This window comes from Dysidea avara, chromosome 1 (assembly GCF_963678975.1).
Source record: "Dysidea avara chromosome 1, odDysAvar1.4, whole genome shotgun sequence".
Taxonomy (NCBI): Eukaryota; Metazoa; Porifera; class Demospongiae; order Dictyoceratida; family Dysideidae; genus Dysidea; species Dysidea avara.
The window spans coordinates 21,341,317-21,359,821 of NC_089272.1; the positions used below are offsets into that span (position 1 = coordinate 21,341,317).

General features: G+C 34.9%; 2 protein-coding genes across 2 annotated transcripts; both read right to left on the bottom strand.

Moving 5' to 3' along the window:
• Positions 1-1,407: 1,407 nt before the first annotated feature.
• On the bottom strand, positions 1,408-7,518 carry LOC136258872 (uncharacterized). Its single transcript, XM_066052236.1, has 12 exons — positions 7,440-7,518; positions 7,027-7,356; positions 6,442-6,756; positions 6,235-6,372; positions 5,553-6,128; positions 5,131-5,442; positions 4,174-4,506; positions 3,806-3,943; positions 3,181-3,750; positions 2,800-3,105; positions 1,821-2,096; positions 1,408-1,754 (listed from the first exon to the last, which is right to left on the bottom strand). Exons 1-12 carry the CDS (start codon positions 7,465-7,467, stop codon positions 1,552-1,554), a joined length of 3,525 nt encoding a protein of 1,174 aa, XP_065908308.1. The 5' UTR covers positions 7,468-7,518; the 3' UTR covers positions 1,408-1,551.
• An 802-nt stretch (positions 7,519-8,320) lies between these two features.
• On the bottom strand, positions 8,321-13,843 carry LOC136267354 (uncharacterized). Its single transcript, XM_066062505.1, has 8 exons — positions 13,508-13,843; positions 13,182-13,449; positions 12,504-12,836; positions 9,832-10,410; positions 9,419-9,751; positions 9,045-9,359; positions 8,478-8,534; positions 8,321-8,379 (listed from the first exon to the last, which is right to left on the bottom strand). The coding sequence occupies exons 1-8, from the start codon at positions 13,841-13,843 to the stop codon at positions 8,321-8,323; spliced, it is 2,280 nt and encodes a 759-aa protein (XP_065918577.1).
• Between the last annotated feature and the right edge of the window lie 4,662 nt (positions 13,844-18,505).

The window sequence follows — 18,505 nt, forward strand, 5'->3', positions numbered from 1 at the left end:
TCAGGTGAATTTGGTGCTGAATTCTAGTGAAACTTGGAGAAGATACCAAATTCACCTGAACTGTTATTAATATTTTCCATTAACTTGCCATTACAGTCATTTCTTGGCTGCCACCATTGATTTCACAACTTTTTCACCCTAGCTTTTTTTGGGAGCCACACCCTTATTCCCTTTTTTACAGTGAGGCTGTTCTGGTATAGATTATGAGTAGTTAAATCTCAATACATTATTATACAGTACATAGTAGTAGTAAGTCTATTCTAATAGCTATATCAAGCTAAACCTGCAGCCACAGCACTGATAATTACACAAGATCTTTCTCTCCGGCTCTCCCTTTTCAAAAGCTTGTTATTTCTTTTGTAGCTTGCTCCCCTCATTGTGTGAAGCAACAACAGTGACAAGGGACAACAATAGAAGAGGGAGTGTATGAGCTTTTAAAGTCATTGGAATTGCTCCACCTAGTGATCTTGGTCATTTGTCAATTGCAAAAAGCAGTGTCCTTTTTGTAGTTATGTGAAATGCTCTCTACATAACATGGAATACTTAGTTTGAGTTTCCCAGTCCACTCTGATTCTTTGCACTTGTTGTATCCATTTTGTTCAAAATGCAGGATTTGCATGTAAGAAACTGGAATAGGCTAATATTGTACAATCCAAATAATTATAATATGCATCTTATTGTTAATACTGTAATTCACTCTATTTTTGTGGACAAATTTTTTCATGATACACAAATATATATATATATATATATATATTTCACATGATTTATGTGAATGACTACATTAAAAGTATATCAATCTTTTGCAAAAACGTTACAATTTTTGCATACAACAATTATTTTTACAATGTAAAAAATTGCAAATTGTAGTATTAGCTAATACTGAATTTGATGTTTTAGATTGTTATTTCTAAATATTCACTCAAAATAATACTTTAAAATTTAACACCTTTCTATTAGAACAACATGTACAACATGCCTTTTTCAATTAAACTAGTAACCCAAAAGTTTTGGACAATTGAGGTTCCATATGGATTGCACTGTAGTGAAGTGCACCTTCCACCTGGACTAGTGTTGGCTTATGTTCTAGATTTTAAATTGTATTTTACTTTGTAATATCTATAGAAGTTAAAAGTGGTGTGATACAGGACAAAGATAGGATGAAACTAAAGATGATTCAATCTCATAAAGATGTCAGTGATTATTATCGGAGTCTAGCAGAGCTCACTTGTCATGTAGTTGCTAGACCCATTCCAATGGTATATTATGTATATAGAGGATACCAGTAACACATGGCCAAGACACTATATACAGTAATTGAGTTATTCACTTCTTTGCTACACCATATAATTTCATAGAAGTACTTGTAATTGGCGATGGTTATATTATGTGATATTTCTACTACTGAAAACCTGATTATTATAATTTAAAATTATACATGTAATATTGAGAATACAAGGTGTATCCAAGTCTATAAGCAATATACCTATGCATGGTGCACGGATAAGATATAATATACATGAAATTTTTAGAAATACTGCCAATATGTCACTAGAAGCCACACAGCTTGCCACAAACTTTAGGGATTGGTGTACAGATTGGGGGATAATAATTCCACCTTCCATTAATACACTGCAGAACATATGATCCTCTAATGTTAAAGCCACGTCTACATGTGAAGAATGCAAACTTTCCATCATCAGCAACTGTCACATAACTATTTCTTGGAGGCTTTATTGTTGGGCATGGCTGTTCTGTAATGAAAGCCACCATAATTATAAGTATGGTAAATTTTTATTGTGTATGCTAGTGTTTCTTACCTTCAACAACTATTGTAACATTAGCTTGAGCAACATGATCAACACCTTTAGCATGATTCCTGCCTATACAGGTGTACACAGTAGTGTGTGGAGAATCAGTAGGAACCAAAAATATTTGTTGATATAATTCTTCTAGTGGATGTACAGGGACACCATCGCCATGCCATTGTACAGTAGGTATTGGTAGTCCTTCTGCTGCACAGTAAAGTAGCAACTGAGTACCAACCTTTACTATGTGAGGAGACTGTGATGGACTGATGATCATTTGTGGAGGTTCTGAAGGATGTGTGGAACAAATATACAAATTATACAACTGCATTATTTCAAATAGAAATGATTGTTACAATGTACCGTACAGAAAAATGATACTGCCCTAATAATGAATCATTAGTAATGTTAATGAGTAAAAAACACTGTTTCACAACCTTATAAGCTGCATGCCCTTCCTAAACTGATTTACCCAGTAAATGACTGAAATATTTGACTGAATTGTTAATCAGGCTACATAGCATGCACAGCTGGTGTAACTGCATCACCATTATTTGTATAACTCTTTATTTTAAGCACAACTTGTGCAAGACATTAGTTGTCTTTCACAATATAGACTCCAGCAAACATATAACCAAATCACTTCTTTGCAATAATAACTATCTGTATAGTATAATACAGTGCTCCCTCTATTATCTGAAAACCCAAACAGTAAATTGACTGTCCTATTAAGGTATTAAAGTCTAAGGTGTACATTCTATTAGAGTAATTAAACAGGGCTCTGCATGTAAATGAATGGGCTTCCATTATCCAAATTTTTAACTATCTGAATACACCTTGATACCAAGGGAGTCAAGGGAGCACTGTATAGTTGTTCAGGTCAATCTGCACCCTTAGTTTCTGCAGTCAACTTTGCAGCTAGCTGCACTGCTATACATATGTCATGAACTGATCAAAGTGTATATTACCGTATATTATTTTTTGAACTTACCAGTCACATTTAGTACAACACTGTCATTTCCTGTTATTGGTGGATTGGTATTAATCACTACTTCACACTGATATTCCTGATTATTGTCACTTCTGCTTAGAACTGGAATAGTAAAGAAATCTGTGAAGTTGTTTATCAAGCTTCCTTGTATATTCTCAACTCTTCTCACTTCAGTATTACCAGTGGTCCATGTGATATCAACTGTAGCAGCAATGTCACTTACTGTTGAAATGTTACACTGTAAAGTCAGTGACTGCCCAACCACTTGTTCACAAGGAGCAACAACTTGTACAATAGGTGATGGAACTATTGGGGATAGTATCATTATGTCAGTCACAAACTCACATGCTATTTACTGTAATGCACAATAAAAGTACTTACTGGTACATAGTCTATTTATTACAGACTGCTGTAACTGTTGTACATTAAATGAATTGAAGGAGAATCTGCGATATACAAATCTTGGATCACTTGCAATGGTGCGTAGTTCAAAGAAATCAGCTCTGTCAATCCCGACAGCATAAACATCATAAATATTTGCTGCATGAAGATCATTTGCAGCTGACTGTGTCAAAAATCGACTATTTGATCTTCCAGCAGTGAAAAAAATAGCAATGTTTGTGGTGTCAGCTCTCAATCCTAGTGTATCATTTTGTGCACTTGAAAGTAGAAGTCTTAGAGCAGTGTCCGTATTTGTAGGAAATGAACCAGTATATGGCAGTCCATCAATGGCTGGCAATAGGGTCTCTAAACTGGTGTGTTCTTCAAGGTCAAACTGAATACGAGCAGTTCTGTCAAACAAGATGGCACCAACTGAACTATTAGGAGATCCAAGCTTCAGTACAATACTTATACTTTCAGCAAAATCTCTAACTAACTGATATTCAAATGATCTAACAGCAAAAGAACTGTCAAGTACAAATACCACATCTCTTGCTTGAAATGGACAATCTGTGTATGAAGGACCAATCTAATGTACAATATTTACATATTACTGTGTATATACCTGTTGTTGGACATAATCTGCACTGCCTGCCTAAATTAAATGCTACTCCAGAGAGAACGTTGCAGCATTCTGAAAAACTTGTTGTACTAGTCCCGGTTGTATTTCCAATACAACGAGTGTTTAGGTAGCAAGATGGTGCTAAAGTCAGAGAGAATTACAAACTTACAACCACTTTTGTAGCAATCATACAAATGATACTTGTTTGTATATTCTATCACCTAAATAGCTATGGTGCCATTTTAGGACTGCTACAAATCATACACTAAATAGTTTAACCTGTAAATGTGAAAACTTAACATTGCTGGGTATACAGTGTCATACTCTAGTAATTCTAGTTCCCCTATCAAATACATTGTACACGTATTCACCTTGAAAGTTTAATTCAATCCTTCCATTACCACTAACAAATTGTATTGGTGAGAAAATAAATACTCCACAGAGATAGTCACTAAAACTATCATCTGCACTTAGTGAAGGAATAAATAGTGAATCTTCATACACTACCGAATCATTACTGATGTTTCCAGCTACAGGTACACTTCTCACTAGTCTTGTACTTCCTAGCAAAGTGTTTTCAACAAACCATCGAATGGTTGCATTAGTAGTAATTCCTCTTGCAGCAGTGACAGTACAATCAAGTTGAAGCGACTCTCCAAATACCATGTCATCCATAGTAGTGACATTTACAATAGGAGCTGGAACTGTAATAATATTATCATCACAATTTATTGTACATATATACATACGTATATACATAAAATGTGAATTGTGTTAATACATACTGTGGACTAATTTCATGTGTATAGCCCTACTAAACTGGACTTTGGACTTTAATGTTTTAGCCACTGTTTACTGAATGACACCCATGGGCCATGGCATGACTTCTAGCAAATAGAGTATGTAGATCAAAAGTACATACTTCACAATGTTGCATATATTACAGTAAGTTGCATATGCCATTTGGTTTTCTATTTTATGCATTGGGTATCCAAACATTAGTCATGTGTTCATTTACACAGAGATACTAATTAATAGTCATTTGTAATGTTAAATACTAACTTGCTAATTTCTCAAAGTGAATTCACCAAGCTATTATATAATTGTACCTATCTAATTAGGCCACTGTATAATGAAATTGCCTGCTAAATTGCATGGCTATTGTAAAAGTTCAAGATCTGCATGTGTAAAATGTTATACCTAGATACCTTTGTCATTGAAACTACCTGCTTAATATTGTCAGAATACTTAGGCCCAAAGGCAACTGGAATGGAGAGGTTTCCAGTATTTCACTATAATAACCCTTTTTCTAGTACGTATGTGCTCACTGGTTAAATCTAATCTAATGGTTGAATTAGCAGAATCTTCTATCATCAAGTTACATATGTAGTTCCCTTCATCTCCTTCCATTAGATAATCAAATCGAATAATGGTAGTGTATATATTACCAATGGAATCATCAGTGGTAAGAACTGTTGGAATAACTGTGATCCTGTTAGAACTTGTAATCCCCACCCAATTGAGATTAACCAAATTAGGATCAACAGTTGAAGTAATTGTTACAGTACACACTATATCAATTGCTTCTCCAATTATTCCTCGTGAAACATCAGGATCTAAGAATGTCCTTGGCGTGGGTGCTATAAAATAAATATAATCATTACTGCACACAAGTATACATTATTAATTCAGACATCTACAGAATGTGTTAATATCATATAACTAATTCACATACACCGCAATCACTTACTGAAGCACAACTGTTCAGTCACTTCTTCCAGTATTCTCTGGGCACTAAAACTATTGAAAAAACTTGTAGAAAAAACAAGTGATGGGTCACTTGCTATTGTACGGAGTTCAAATAAGCTATTTCCACCAATTCCAACAGCATAAACATCAAATATATTTGTTGCATGAAGTCGTGATGCTGCTCTTTGTGTTGAAAATGAACTTCTAGACAACCCATCAGTAATAAATATTGCAACATTTGATATTTCATTTCGTAATTGCAAACTTCCAAATTGTGCAGAAGTTCTTAAGAAATCCAATGCCCTTGCTGTATCAGTACTAAAGCCACGATTATATGGTAAGCCAGGATTAATAGCTGGTAGTAGAGTACTTAAGCTGGTGTGTCTTGATATATTAAATTGAAGACGTGCAAAATTGTCAAATGAAATTACTCCCACTAAACTTTCAGGAGAATTGGCTTTAACAGTAGCAGTAATGTTCTCAGTGAACTCCCTGACTAGCTGAAACCTGGAGAATCCAATGCTGCTAGTGGTATCAATTACAAATACCACATCTTTAACAGCCACAAAGGTGCAATCTACAAAAAATAGAATTCAATACATGTTAGTATTAATTAATAAATTACTGATTGACTTATCACAGGAGAATGGCCATGTATGTACATGACACCTGATAATACTCACTTGGACTAATAGGACATGGTTGACATCTACTATCCAAGTCATATGACACACCAGAGAACTTTATGCAGCAGTCAGAGAAGGTGATAGTTTGATTGAGTGGGTCTCCACTGCAACCACTTGTGATGTAGCAAGATGGAACTGTATAATATAAAGTCATAATATAAATACTAATAGTGACTGTATAGTAAATGTGCATACTATACTCACCTGGAAAATCCAATACGATAAATCTACTCCTCACAATTCTAGGAGAAGTATTAAAGATCACAGTACATTGGTATACTCTACCATCATCAGGGATACGTAATGGTTGGGTGACTAACAGATCACTGTAAATTACTGAAGCGTTTGTAATGTTTGGTATTACTCCATCCACTCTCCTCACTGTTGTATTACCAGTAGTCCATATAATATCCACTCTACTAGAAATGCCTCTCACACTAATAGCATTACATTGTAAAGTTGTTGATTGTCCAAGTGTTGGTGTGTCCAGTGTAGTAACCTCCACAATAGGAGAAGGTACTACAAAAGAAAGAGTCATTTTAAATATATTATAAACCTTAAAAGCTAAACAAAAATTTGATAGCATTTAATGCAGATGTGTGTAATATCATGTGATTGTGCATGAAAGGCATCAAGTTAAATCTGTATAATTGATAACTTGCATTGTTTATTAGGTAAATAAGCCAATACTGGCAACTGATGTAGGCAAATTTATGATTAAACCATAACATTATCATGCACATATGTGTGTGCTTTCAGTATTCCATAGTGTACTTATGTACAACATACTTCTGAAATTCTGCAGCCGAACAGTTTGAGATTCAAACATTTCAACTGCTACAAGATCACATGTGTAATTTGCTTCATCTCCTTCCATTAGATAGACAAATTGAAGTACTGTAGTGTATGTGAAGCTAAATGCATTGCTAGTAATGTTGGTTGGTGTAACAGTGACCCTGTTGTCAGATGTGACAATGCTCTCAGAATCCAACCAAGTCAGCTGCACTGAATCAGGATCAACAGCAGATGTTATTGTGACCGAACAGATTAGATCTTGCATTTGTCCAATAGTTCCAGAGAAAAAACCACTGGGTTGTAATGAAATTCCAGGAGAAGGAACTACAGAAAAAGACATATATACAATGTTTAAATAGTTACACTGACATTGCATAGCTACGTAACTATTACTGCAGTGTTCTTACCAGAGCACAGTTGATCTATTATATTCATTTTCACTTCTTGCAGGACAAATTCACTAAAGAAATTTGTAAAGTAAACAAATCTTGGATCACTTGCAATGGTACGGAGTTCAAATGTGTCAGCACTACCAAATCCAATAGTATAAATATCAAATATATTTGCTGCATGAAGTGCAGCTGCAGCAGATCGTGTAAGAAATTGATTATCAGACCGTCCATCAGTGATGACTATTGCAATGTTAGATGTTTCATTTCGTATTCCCAACACCCCATTTTGTGCACTAGATAGTAAAAACTGCAGTGCATTAGCTGTGTTAGTGTTAAAACCCCTAAAATATGGTAATCCTGGATTAATAGCTGGCAGTAATGTAGACAAACTGGCGTGTCTTTGAAGGTTAAACTGAAGACGAGTAAACCTGTCAAACAGTATCACACCAACCCTACTTTCTGGAGAGATAAGTTTCAAATCAGTAGTAACATTTGCCACAAATTCTCTTATCCTTTGAAAACGAAAACTTCCAATACTGCTAGTGGTGTCGATTAAAAACACTACATCTTTAACTACTTCAATAGAACAATCTGAAATGAAATGTATATAGCATTATGCATACATACATACTACAGTGTACCTGTTGTGGGGCACAGTAAACATTGTCCATTTGAAGCATATGATACACCAGAAAGCTCAAAGCAGCATTGATTGAATGATATGGAATCATTAAATGATGTAGAGTCATTAAATGATAGAGAGTCATTACCAATTGGTTCTCCATCACATCTACTTGTGTTAAAACATACTGGTGCTATGAAATAAAATAATAAGACACAATAGTGCAATAAAATATAAGTACAGCAAATTGATTAATTAATTTGGTATTGATTTATTAATTTAAATTGCTCTGTGCAGTCAACACAGCCAATCTTTTCTGCATACGTGCATAATCTGACAACATACACATAATAGCTCATAAAACACTAATCATACAAGTCTGTATGCAATTAAACAAACCCAAGAAAAACTATACGGAGGCACAAACACACAATTTACAGCACCAACAAAAGAGACGGTATCCTCAATGGCATCCCACAGTATCCCACCTGTATGTCAATACATGGTCAAAAACACTTCTAACATATATGTATGTACCATCCATTATTACTATAATCTTGCTAAACATGTCTATAATTCACATTACTTGTATGTATGGGAGAGAGAATATGGCATACTGTACAACAGCTTCACTACAATCAACACTTTATAAACAGTTCTATACAGCAAGACTTGCTGCAGTGTATTTGTGCAGGACACATTTGGTGTATAGTGAATGAGCTGAATAGTAAGCTTTGTATGTGTAACATTCTGTAGGAGTGGTGTGCTTCTAATGACAATTATTTTGTGCACAAAATTTACACATGTGAAACTAAGACAATTCATTTTAATGATCAATAATTATTCAAGTTAACTTATGCATTACTTTTAGTCATTTAGCTGTTTCACAGATACTAATACGATAAGTGACACACATTTATGTTACTCTTAACAACATCACACAAATAGATGGTGTGAGTGCATTCATGCTTAAACTATACAATTCATATAGGGCTTACCAGGAAAGTCTAACATCATGCTTCCACTAAAGCTGGCTGGAGGATTTTTATTAATTAGAACTGTACACTGGTAAGTTCTACCATTATCAAGTATAGTTAGTTCAGGTAGTACAAGGGAATCAGTGTAGATTGCAGAATTGTTGCTGATGGTGGCTGAAGTATCATTAACTACTCTCACTGTCCTACCACCAACACTCCATATAATATCTACAGCACTACTGATTCCTATGACAGTAAGAACTGTACAGTCCAGTGTTAGTGGATCACCCAAAACTTGATCATCAAGTGTACTAACCAGCACGACTGGGTTTGGCACTGCAGAAGATAAGATATCACTATTAAATATTTGCTTTATTATGACTGTATGTACTTACATCTAAAATTTGTCAACTCTACTGTCTGAAATTTGACTGTGTCATTTACTATTGAGTAGCAGGTGTAGTTACCCTGGTCATCTTCAAACAAAGGATCAAACCGGAGAGTCATAGATAAAGTGCTGTTGATTACATTGGTGGAGTTATCAGCTGAGATGATGGTTATCCTGCCATCATCAGTGGTTATGTTGTCAGCATTCAACCACTCCAATTCAACAGTGTCAGGATCAACTTCAGGTGATACAGTAATAGAGCAGATTACATCTTGTCTCTGTCCCTTAGTGTTTTGTAGAAAACCACTTGGTCTTAAAGAGATTATAGGACCACCTCCTCCTGTATACAAATATAAATAATACTCAGTGTAGACTGCTGTTAATGTAAATACATAAATGTACTAACTACAGTTAACAAACCTGAACAAAGATTTTCTATAATGCTTTCCTGTAACTGTCTAAGCCCATTGCTGTTGAACTGATTTGAAAAGAAAACAAATTCTGGATCACTAGCAATTGCATTGAGTTCTGATACAGCAGCACCATCAACTCCAACAGCATAAACATCAAAAAGGTTTGCAGCATGTAGTGAAGCTGCAGCAGATAAGGTTGCTGATCGACTGTTAGAAACTCCATCAGTTATAACAATTGCAACATTAGGAACTCCATTTCTAATTCCCAATATTCCATTTTGGGAGCTTGACAGTAACAACCTCAGTGCCTCTGCAGTATCAGTTCCTCCACCATTGTAAGGCAGGCCAGGATTGATAGCTGGTAATAGTGTACTTAAACTAGTGTGGTCTCGGAGATCAAATTGTATACGAGCGATACCATCAAACAAGATGACTCCCACTCTACTTTGAGGAGAAGAGCCTACAACATCAGCTACTATGTTAGCAGTTAACTCTCTAATCAACTGGAATCGAGAAAATCCAATACTTCCAGATTCATCAATAACAAACACCAAATCTAGTGGCGCATTAGATGAACATCTACATTCTATAAAAGGAAGTGCTTTTATCTCATGAACTCATCAACAAAATAATTATACAGTAATCTAAAGCCATAATTATTATGTAAATTACAAAATAATTAATGAATTACAAAACTAATGATCATGTATTATTACAAAACAAATCTAACAATTAATTTTATAGCATGGTGTGTATCATTTCTATTTAGGCACCTGGTTTTAGAAATAACACAATATCAAATTGTTTTAAACTACGTATGAGAAATACTGTTTTGGAACTCAAACACCATAAATAATACTATTATGTATGAAGGCATAGCTAGTGATGATACAGAATCCTGACAAGCATGACTCTGAAATTTGTGTATAATATATGTAATCAAATGTTTGCATTTGTGCATAGATACTGTAAGTAAATCATTTATGTTGCTGTGCATCATTAAAGAAGTGTAACTCTTAACAAAACACTTTAAACTACAAATTACACACAGAAAAATCTTCTCATTTTTTTTACAGTTCTTTCTAATGAAAACTAGACAAAGCCTCATTATTTTCATATGTGTTCATACAGAACACACCCTCTTTTAACTCAAATATTCCTGGTAGCATAAAAGGCCTGTTACATTGCTTTTTTGGTAATTAACTTCCTATTACAGCATGTAGGCAAGTCCTATTAAGCAGTTTCAGTGATGGGCCTGTGGTAGCACTAGCACAAGCTATCATCAGAAGTCTACTGTTGAACAACAGAAGCCACTTAACAATGACCAAGTTGGTAACATAACCTACAGACTTGTGAAGTATATTCTGTTGATTGTCCAAGGTCATTACTGAACTCAATGCACACATTCTATTACATCACTTTCATGTTTGTGTTACTTAGCAACCCTATGTATAAATATGTTGTACCCTTGTACTTTTATCAGTTGTGCTCAGATTGTGCTAAAGTGGTTGTCCAGTCAACAATAAACACACTCCTACAGCATGCAACCACTCGACAAAGTGGTCAAGGGTTTCTTTGCCACATTGGTGATACTAATGTGAGCTACTACTTCATCACACCCCCTTAAAGTAAACACCACGAAAAAGTTTATAAGAAATTAAAGCTAACTTTCAATTCAGTTTGTAATATTTTCTGTAGCCTGAAGCTTTTTTGTTCACAAGACACGCATAAATACGTATATACCTGCATACACACAGACACACATCAAATTTCAGGAAATGAGGCATGTGCTCACAGCTAGCTTTCAGCTTGCAGCGGGCACATGCCTGGATTAAAGAATATCACATTTAATTTAGGTGCCTTTATGTTGCAGTAGGCAACCTCTGTAATAGCTTTCAAAAGTTTTGCTGTAGCATTTACATGTGGAGAAAACATTGATTAGATGTAACTACTACTGCAATGACTATAATAATCAACACACATGGTAGTGTGTTGGGTCAACAAGGACAGTTTTCTTCCTTGGTTCTGTAGCGACATATTATACAAAATCCATCTGTTAGTACTTCAGCCATACTCGGACAGAAACAGATCATGTATTATAGTTTTTGTGGAAACTCTTGTGGTATGGGATCCCTAGCTCAACCATCTCCAAAATGTACACCGTTCAAAGGTTATCAATTTTTCATATTGCAATCTTCTGCTTTTGTAACACACAAGTAATTTTATATGGTTAAATTTGAAGGTTATATAGACTGGCATGCTTAACCCTGGCCTATTATACAGATCACCTATAAAGCTAGTGAGTTATAGGAGATGACTTGTTGTCATATTTATAAGACAAACTATATATTTATAAAAACTCATCAAGGATATAAATCTGACTACAGGTGAGGAGAAAACCAAACATGCATAACAAGAACATGATGACTGAGATATACAAATGGCTTGAACAGTCACATAGAACACTTTCCAGCTATCCACCTTCTTTATTTCTACTTTAGAAAAGAACATTCTATACATTACCTTACTAATTAATGTTTAATAGTTTATAATCTCTAGCAACAAAAGCTTTGAATGATTGTTAAAATTTTAAAAAGTGAGTGCTTTATTGGAAGTTTTACACTTTTCACAGCTCAGCTGCTTTTATATCTACAAACATATATCTACATCTACACATACCAGATGCTGGCGGGATAGGCACAGTAAAAGTTGCTGTAGCAGTGATTGCTGGAAATGAATTTATCATCACCTCACACTCATAGGTACTACCAATATCATCAATACTCAATGATGATGTGATAACAAATGAGTCCCTGTAAACTGCTAATGTTCCAATATTACTGGCCAGTATGTTGTTTTGTCTTCTAACTTGAGTATCACCAGTTCTCCATATAATGTCCACTCTACTAGTAATCCCTCTCATGGTGACTGCACTACATTCCAGTGTCAGTGGCTGGTCAATTGTTGGGGCATTAGTGGTAGTTATTTCAACAAGAACAGATGGGTTATCACCTGCAAATATATATATATTTTTTTAGATGATGAACAATAGAAAGTTATTTAACAAACACAACCATGTAACTGCAGTATGTAAAGTAAGCTGCAAACAAATATAATTACAAACAAATTAAACATAGAGTAATATCATCATAAACAATAATTATTCAGTCAAATTATTATGAATGCAACAATTCTTACTAACGCAATAAATCAAAATTACATAGTTTAGAGGAATACACTTAGCCAATTGTTAAACTGATTTTGAAAAAGACAGGATAACTAACTAAACTTTACAAATACATATCATTCATCTTAGCTACAATCTAGCAGGTTAAAGTTAAGGCAAATTTTACTTACTTGGATTTATAATAGAAAATTCATTTGTTTGGAATATCCAAACACCAGGAATGTCAATGTTACTTGTATTAGAAATATTAACAATATCCTCTGTTCCTGATCCTGGAATGGCAAAAAAGCGTCTGCCATCACCTGCATTAAGTCCTGCCTGTACTGTTGTGTTTCCATCAAAAATTTCATCAATTGTTTCAAACAAGCTATCGACATAATGAAATATCACAAATGTTTCAGTGCCACTGATGACAATGATGCACTGAAACACATTGTCCTGTAAAAATACAGTATACAGCATTTAAATGTACCATCAAAGACAGTTAGTTCATTACCATATTTGAGTGATGATCCCGTTCAACAATGTTCCAAGTTGCAATGAATAGACTAGTAGCACTAAACCTCCCTGCATTGGGATACACCCTTCTAATTTCAGTAGATGCCCTTGTAAGAAGAAAGCTATTGATAGTACTGCGATAATAAACAGTGCTGGTAACATTTTTAGTATCATCTTCAAAGAGGAAACCACTACCTCTGTCATTCTCATCAACAAACAAGCTAGCATTAAACCAGTATGGTGCAATGAAACCAAAGCCACTGAATGGTAGTGGACGAGGAGGAAAATTATCAGCATTAATAAATGAAAATGTGATGATGCCATTTGGATTCATCTATGTGAAGAAAGCACATGTACACATTTACAACACAGAAAATGTAATATGTGCTGTTGTAGTGTGATGCATGGGTGGATCAAAGGCTGCTGCCAGTGTCATAAATCAGTTGTAAACAAGCTTACAAATGGTTGTATCATGGTTGGGTACCTCCTTTTAGCTGCAAATAACTAAATGTGCAATGGACCAGAAACAAACTTGCAAAAGAACTGTTGCCTTAAATGTCTATTTACCACTTGAAATCAATATCAAATGCTATAATGACAGTAAATAAACATCTGAACACCATCTCAGAACTTGCATAAGCTGTTATTAAGGTCTGCGCCTCTAATTTCTTTCCTTTTGGGCTCACTCAATGAAAAAGCACACTCTTTGCATTATGACTGAGGTACAAGTTTCAAGACTTGTTTGCAGAGATGCTGTCACATCTGTATTTTAGGTAATTGCTGGTTTTAGTTTTGTAGTTGCTTTGCAGTTTAACAAGTGATCAGTGGTGATGGACATGCTTTAAGTTCATACCACATTGTAGTTCATCATCTGGCAAGGCTATCTGCTAAGATAGTTATGTTATAGAGTGATTTTAACCTTGTTTACAGCACTAACAGAGACAAATTCACTTACTAGGAAATCCTACGCTTGAATGAGATAGCTATATAGTCTGTTTGCAAATCTGTTTTTCAGTCTGTTTCAATTTTTACTCATGTCCTTTTTATGCAGTCTGACCTCTAATCAGTTCAAATTAAGGTATCAAAGAAACCATGCACCCCACCACTACAGAAGTCACAATACAAAACAATGAATTTATAAGCCCATGAATAGCATTATTGCTCTGCAGTGATTATCCACATCTTTGCACTTACTTAATGAATGGGAATCATAACAATGCCTGGGTTGAATCATCATTGTATATATTATGTACCAAATGCTCATTCACTAACTTTGGTGGTTAACAAAAATTTGTTACACTGCTCAGGAAGGAATACTACTTCGGCTAAATATAAAGCAGTACAATGGCTGGACTAATTTGTAGACTGAACCTGTATTGATACACCATGTGCATACAAACAAACTGGCTAAAACATGAATTGTATAGCTAGCCACCAAGACAGTAAAATTGTTCCTTGGATACAGTACTCAATGCTTTCTTGCTCCTTCCATGTCACAAGTGGGCATCTTTGATCTACATACACCCTATTCTACAAAACTGGCAGTCATAACACACCCATTCTGTTTTGTAAACACACTGCCATCAAGCTTGTAACCCTCAGGTATCATGTTAGAAATCAGATACTTACAGTATGCATAACATAAGATTCAGTGATTAACACTTCAACTAACACACACTCTGTTTTAATTAATATACTGTATGGCTAAGTATATACAATATTGGTCTCTATAGAACATACATAGAAGAAATTTCTTGAGACTCCATAAAATGAAAATCTATCAGATGATATGAACCTTGAAAATCCTGAGTTAGGCAACACCAGATCACCTTCAGCAGTGCCAAAAGGATAAAATTGATTCAGTGGAATACACCATGAATATTGTGTTATCAGTAGTAAAGCAATTGCTATGCTTAACAACATCTTGAAATATCTGTTTGATGGCATACTCAATGTAAAGGGTACTTGCACACACATGCTTACAAAGTATACATACACACATATATAAGCATGCACACACGCATGTACACATGCATACGCACACACCCACTTAAGCATGGGCATTTCTTTATAGAAAATATATCTATATCACATATACACTACACACTATTACTGTCAAAACTATACCTTTCACATTACTTAGACAATAACACAAAATATTAGGAACTTTTATAGCAAACCAGTGTTACTACTTGGATTCTTGTAGGGAGCTATAATAATTCCCAGGCAATCATAGAAAGTAGAGTACTTATATGGCTGCCTATGCATTTTTAAATATCATCGTTGGATTGGACTTACATATACACAGTGTTAAACCATTGGTATTTCGTACGTGCTCACCTGTCACATACATACAGGCATACAATATGTACACACACACACAATAAAAGACAAATCAAGCCTTTTGGTGAAACAAAGCCTCTGGCAGCTGTGTCAAAATGCAGCTACTGCCTGCCAAATAAACCAGCACAATGATGCCTATGCAATACTCAGACACTTACAAGCAATCCTTGGGGACTGTTCAAGTCACAGAGATAGAGGTTGTAGAACCCAAAGTTTTCACAATGACACCAACACTATTAAGAGGGACAAGGACAGTTGGGAATTTGCTTCCCTAGTTGACAACCAGACACCACATCCCTATTAGACAGCTACATAGACTGAAACAGTACAAGTAAATTCCTTGCTCAAGGAAACAACACAGCAATTGGGTATCACAGAGCATCACATGAAGCCTGCAGCCTAGTGGATTGCCGAGCCAGTACTCCAACCACTTGAATATATATGCAGCCTCATGAACATAATTATATACATATATACACATACACACACATGCATGCATACAGGTACATACACAGGCTAAATAAAGAAGCTCCCTGACCATGAAAGTATAATCTATTATAGTAGTAACAAGGATGAGTGTTTGGATGAACTCTAAATACAATCAAATACCTACAGTAAATACCCAGCAATAGAATTCCCTAAGCAGTGGTATGCATGCAGCTGAGCATCACAAGTTGACAGACTTGATACCACCACGTTTATGTTGCATGTAAATAAAGCCAGTGGAATTCTATAAAATATGTAATGTCTATGTCTTGCTGGGCTGAAGCTCAGAGTGGTTAGGCCATCATTGAATTGTAATGGAGGTCATAGTCATGTGCACTACTTTCATTGATTTGATCTGATATTTAAATCAGAGACTACATGCATATGTAGCATTCATTAGTATGCCAAGTTAGGGGAGTCTGGAAGCATGCTCACCCAGGGAAATTTTTGAAAATAAATGCTCTGAAATGGCATCTGGAGGCTATTATACATATAATGTCTTTTTCTGCTTTTGTTAGTATCAAGGATAATTATATCCTGGTACAGTACAATTAATCCAGTTTCATATCTAGCTAGCTAGTAGCTAATTTTACTTTCATGATACAAAAATATTCTGTGAGCTTATTTCTTTGAGATACAGAAGTAATTTTGAATTGTAATTACTGTACTTGTGCATGACATGCATGATAAATTGGCCCAATTCCATGCAGATGACTCACTGGAACTTGAAAAGTATAACATAAATGTAATGACTTACACCAAGCAGTGTAATTAGAACAGTGACCATATGCAATACTGAATGCTCTATTAGAGTATTGCAATGACTATTCTATTGCAATGACAATGTTTTTGCAAATTCAATCAGCTGAAAGTGGCTCTGATGTCTTGCTCTGACTGATGTTGTATAGTATATGAAACTATGACCAATAACCTGAAGAAGGATTGTAAGGCTGTTGAACATGCATTGGCTTGATAAGGTAATTATCACCACCAAGTCAGTACAGTAGTAGAAAAAATTTAAACCGCAATTACAAATAATTTACAAGACATTAAATTTGGTGGAATGTTTATTGGGCAGTTAGACTTATTTCATATATGTGACCCAATTTTCAGTCTTAATGTCAATTTGAAATACATAGAAATTTGCACTTATATGTGTAACCACTAAAACACTTATGCACCTAGTAAAATATTTCACAGAATTCAGGGTAATGACTACTGATCTAATCACTGTAAAGCTGAGTAGATGTTTGTAATGTCTTAAATATTCTGATTGTAAAAATAAAGACTATTTTCCAAAATCTGGTCACATACATGAATTAAATCCACAAGCAAGTGTACTCATGCATAGATTGGACTTGATGCATTTTTCCCAAAACAATATACATTTATGATTACGATTAGTCTTTCCCTATACATGGAATCACTCGATGCACTTCAGCCCACCATAGTCTAGACAGTTACTCAGCAAATGATTATGTAGATGTACACATGATATAATTTATGAGGCTTACTTTACAAACTAAAGCCATGCTATACATTATGGTCTTTATGGCTTATAGCAAGATGCATACATCTAACCATCACAATAACCATTACTGTATGTACTGTGTATTAACTTAAGTATGTATAACACTCAGACAATATACAAGGTGAAAGATGAAAGTCTGACACACACATACCCATTATGTTACTAAGAAGCATATACTTAGAGTACAAGAACATTATATCCTTTTCTGCAACAGCTATATAGCTAAACTTCAATGCTAGCAACAGAAGTTAAACATCAGTAATTTTCTGAAAATTTTTAGTAAAGGCTGACAAGACTGACAATTTTATTCACTGTAACATTTACAATGGATAATCACTATCCCCACTATAGACACCTACAAAAGTACTATACACTGAGAGCCTGTATAGCCAGCAGGAAGTCAGAAGCTTAACACTAAAACTCTATAGAATGTATCCAGATCAGGTAGTGACTTGACCCACTTACAGTTTGTAAGTGTTACACAGCCTGGGATCCAAGATATCTTCTTATGCATTCCACCAGTGCTTATACACAGGACACTTTTGTCATTTACTAATCACACTCTCCATATAAGGGAACAGATAAGTCTTAATTGTATTTTTTTTTGCAAATATATACCTTCAATAGTTTGTTGTA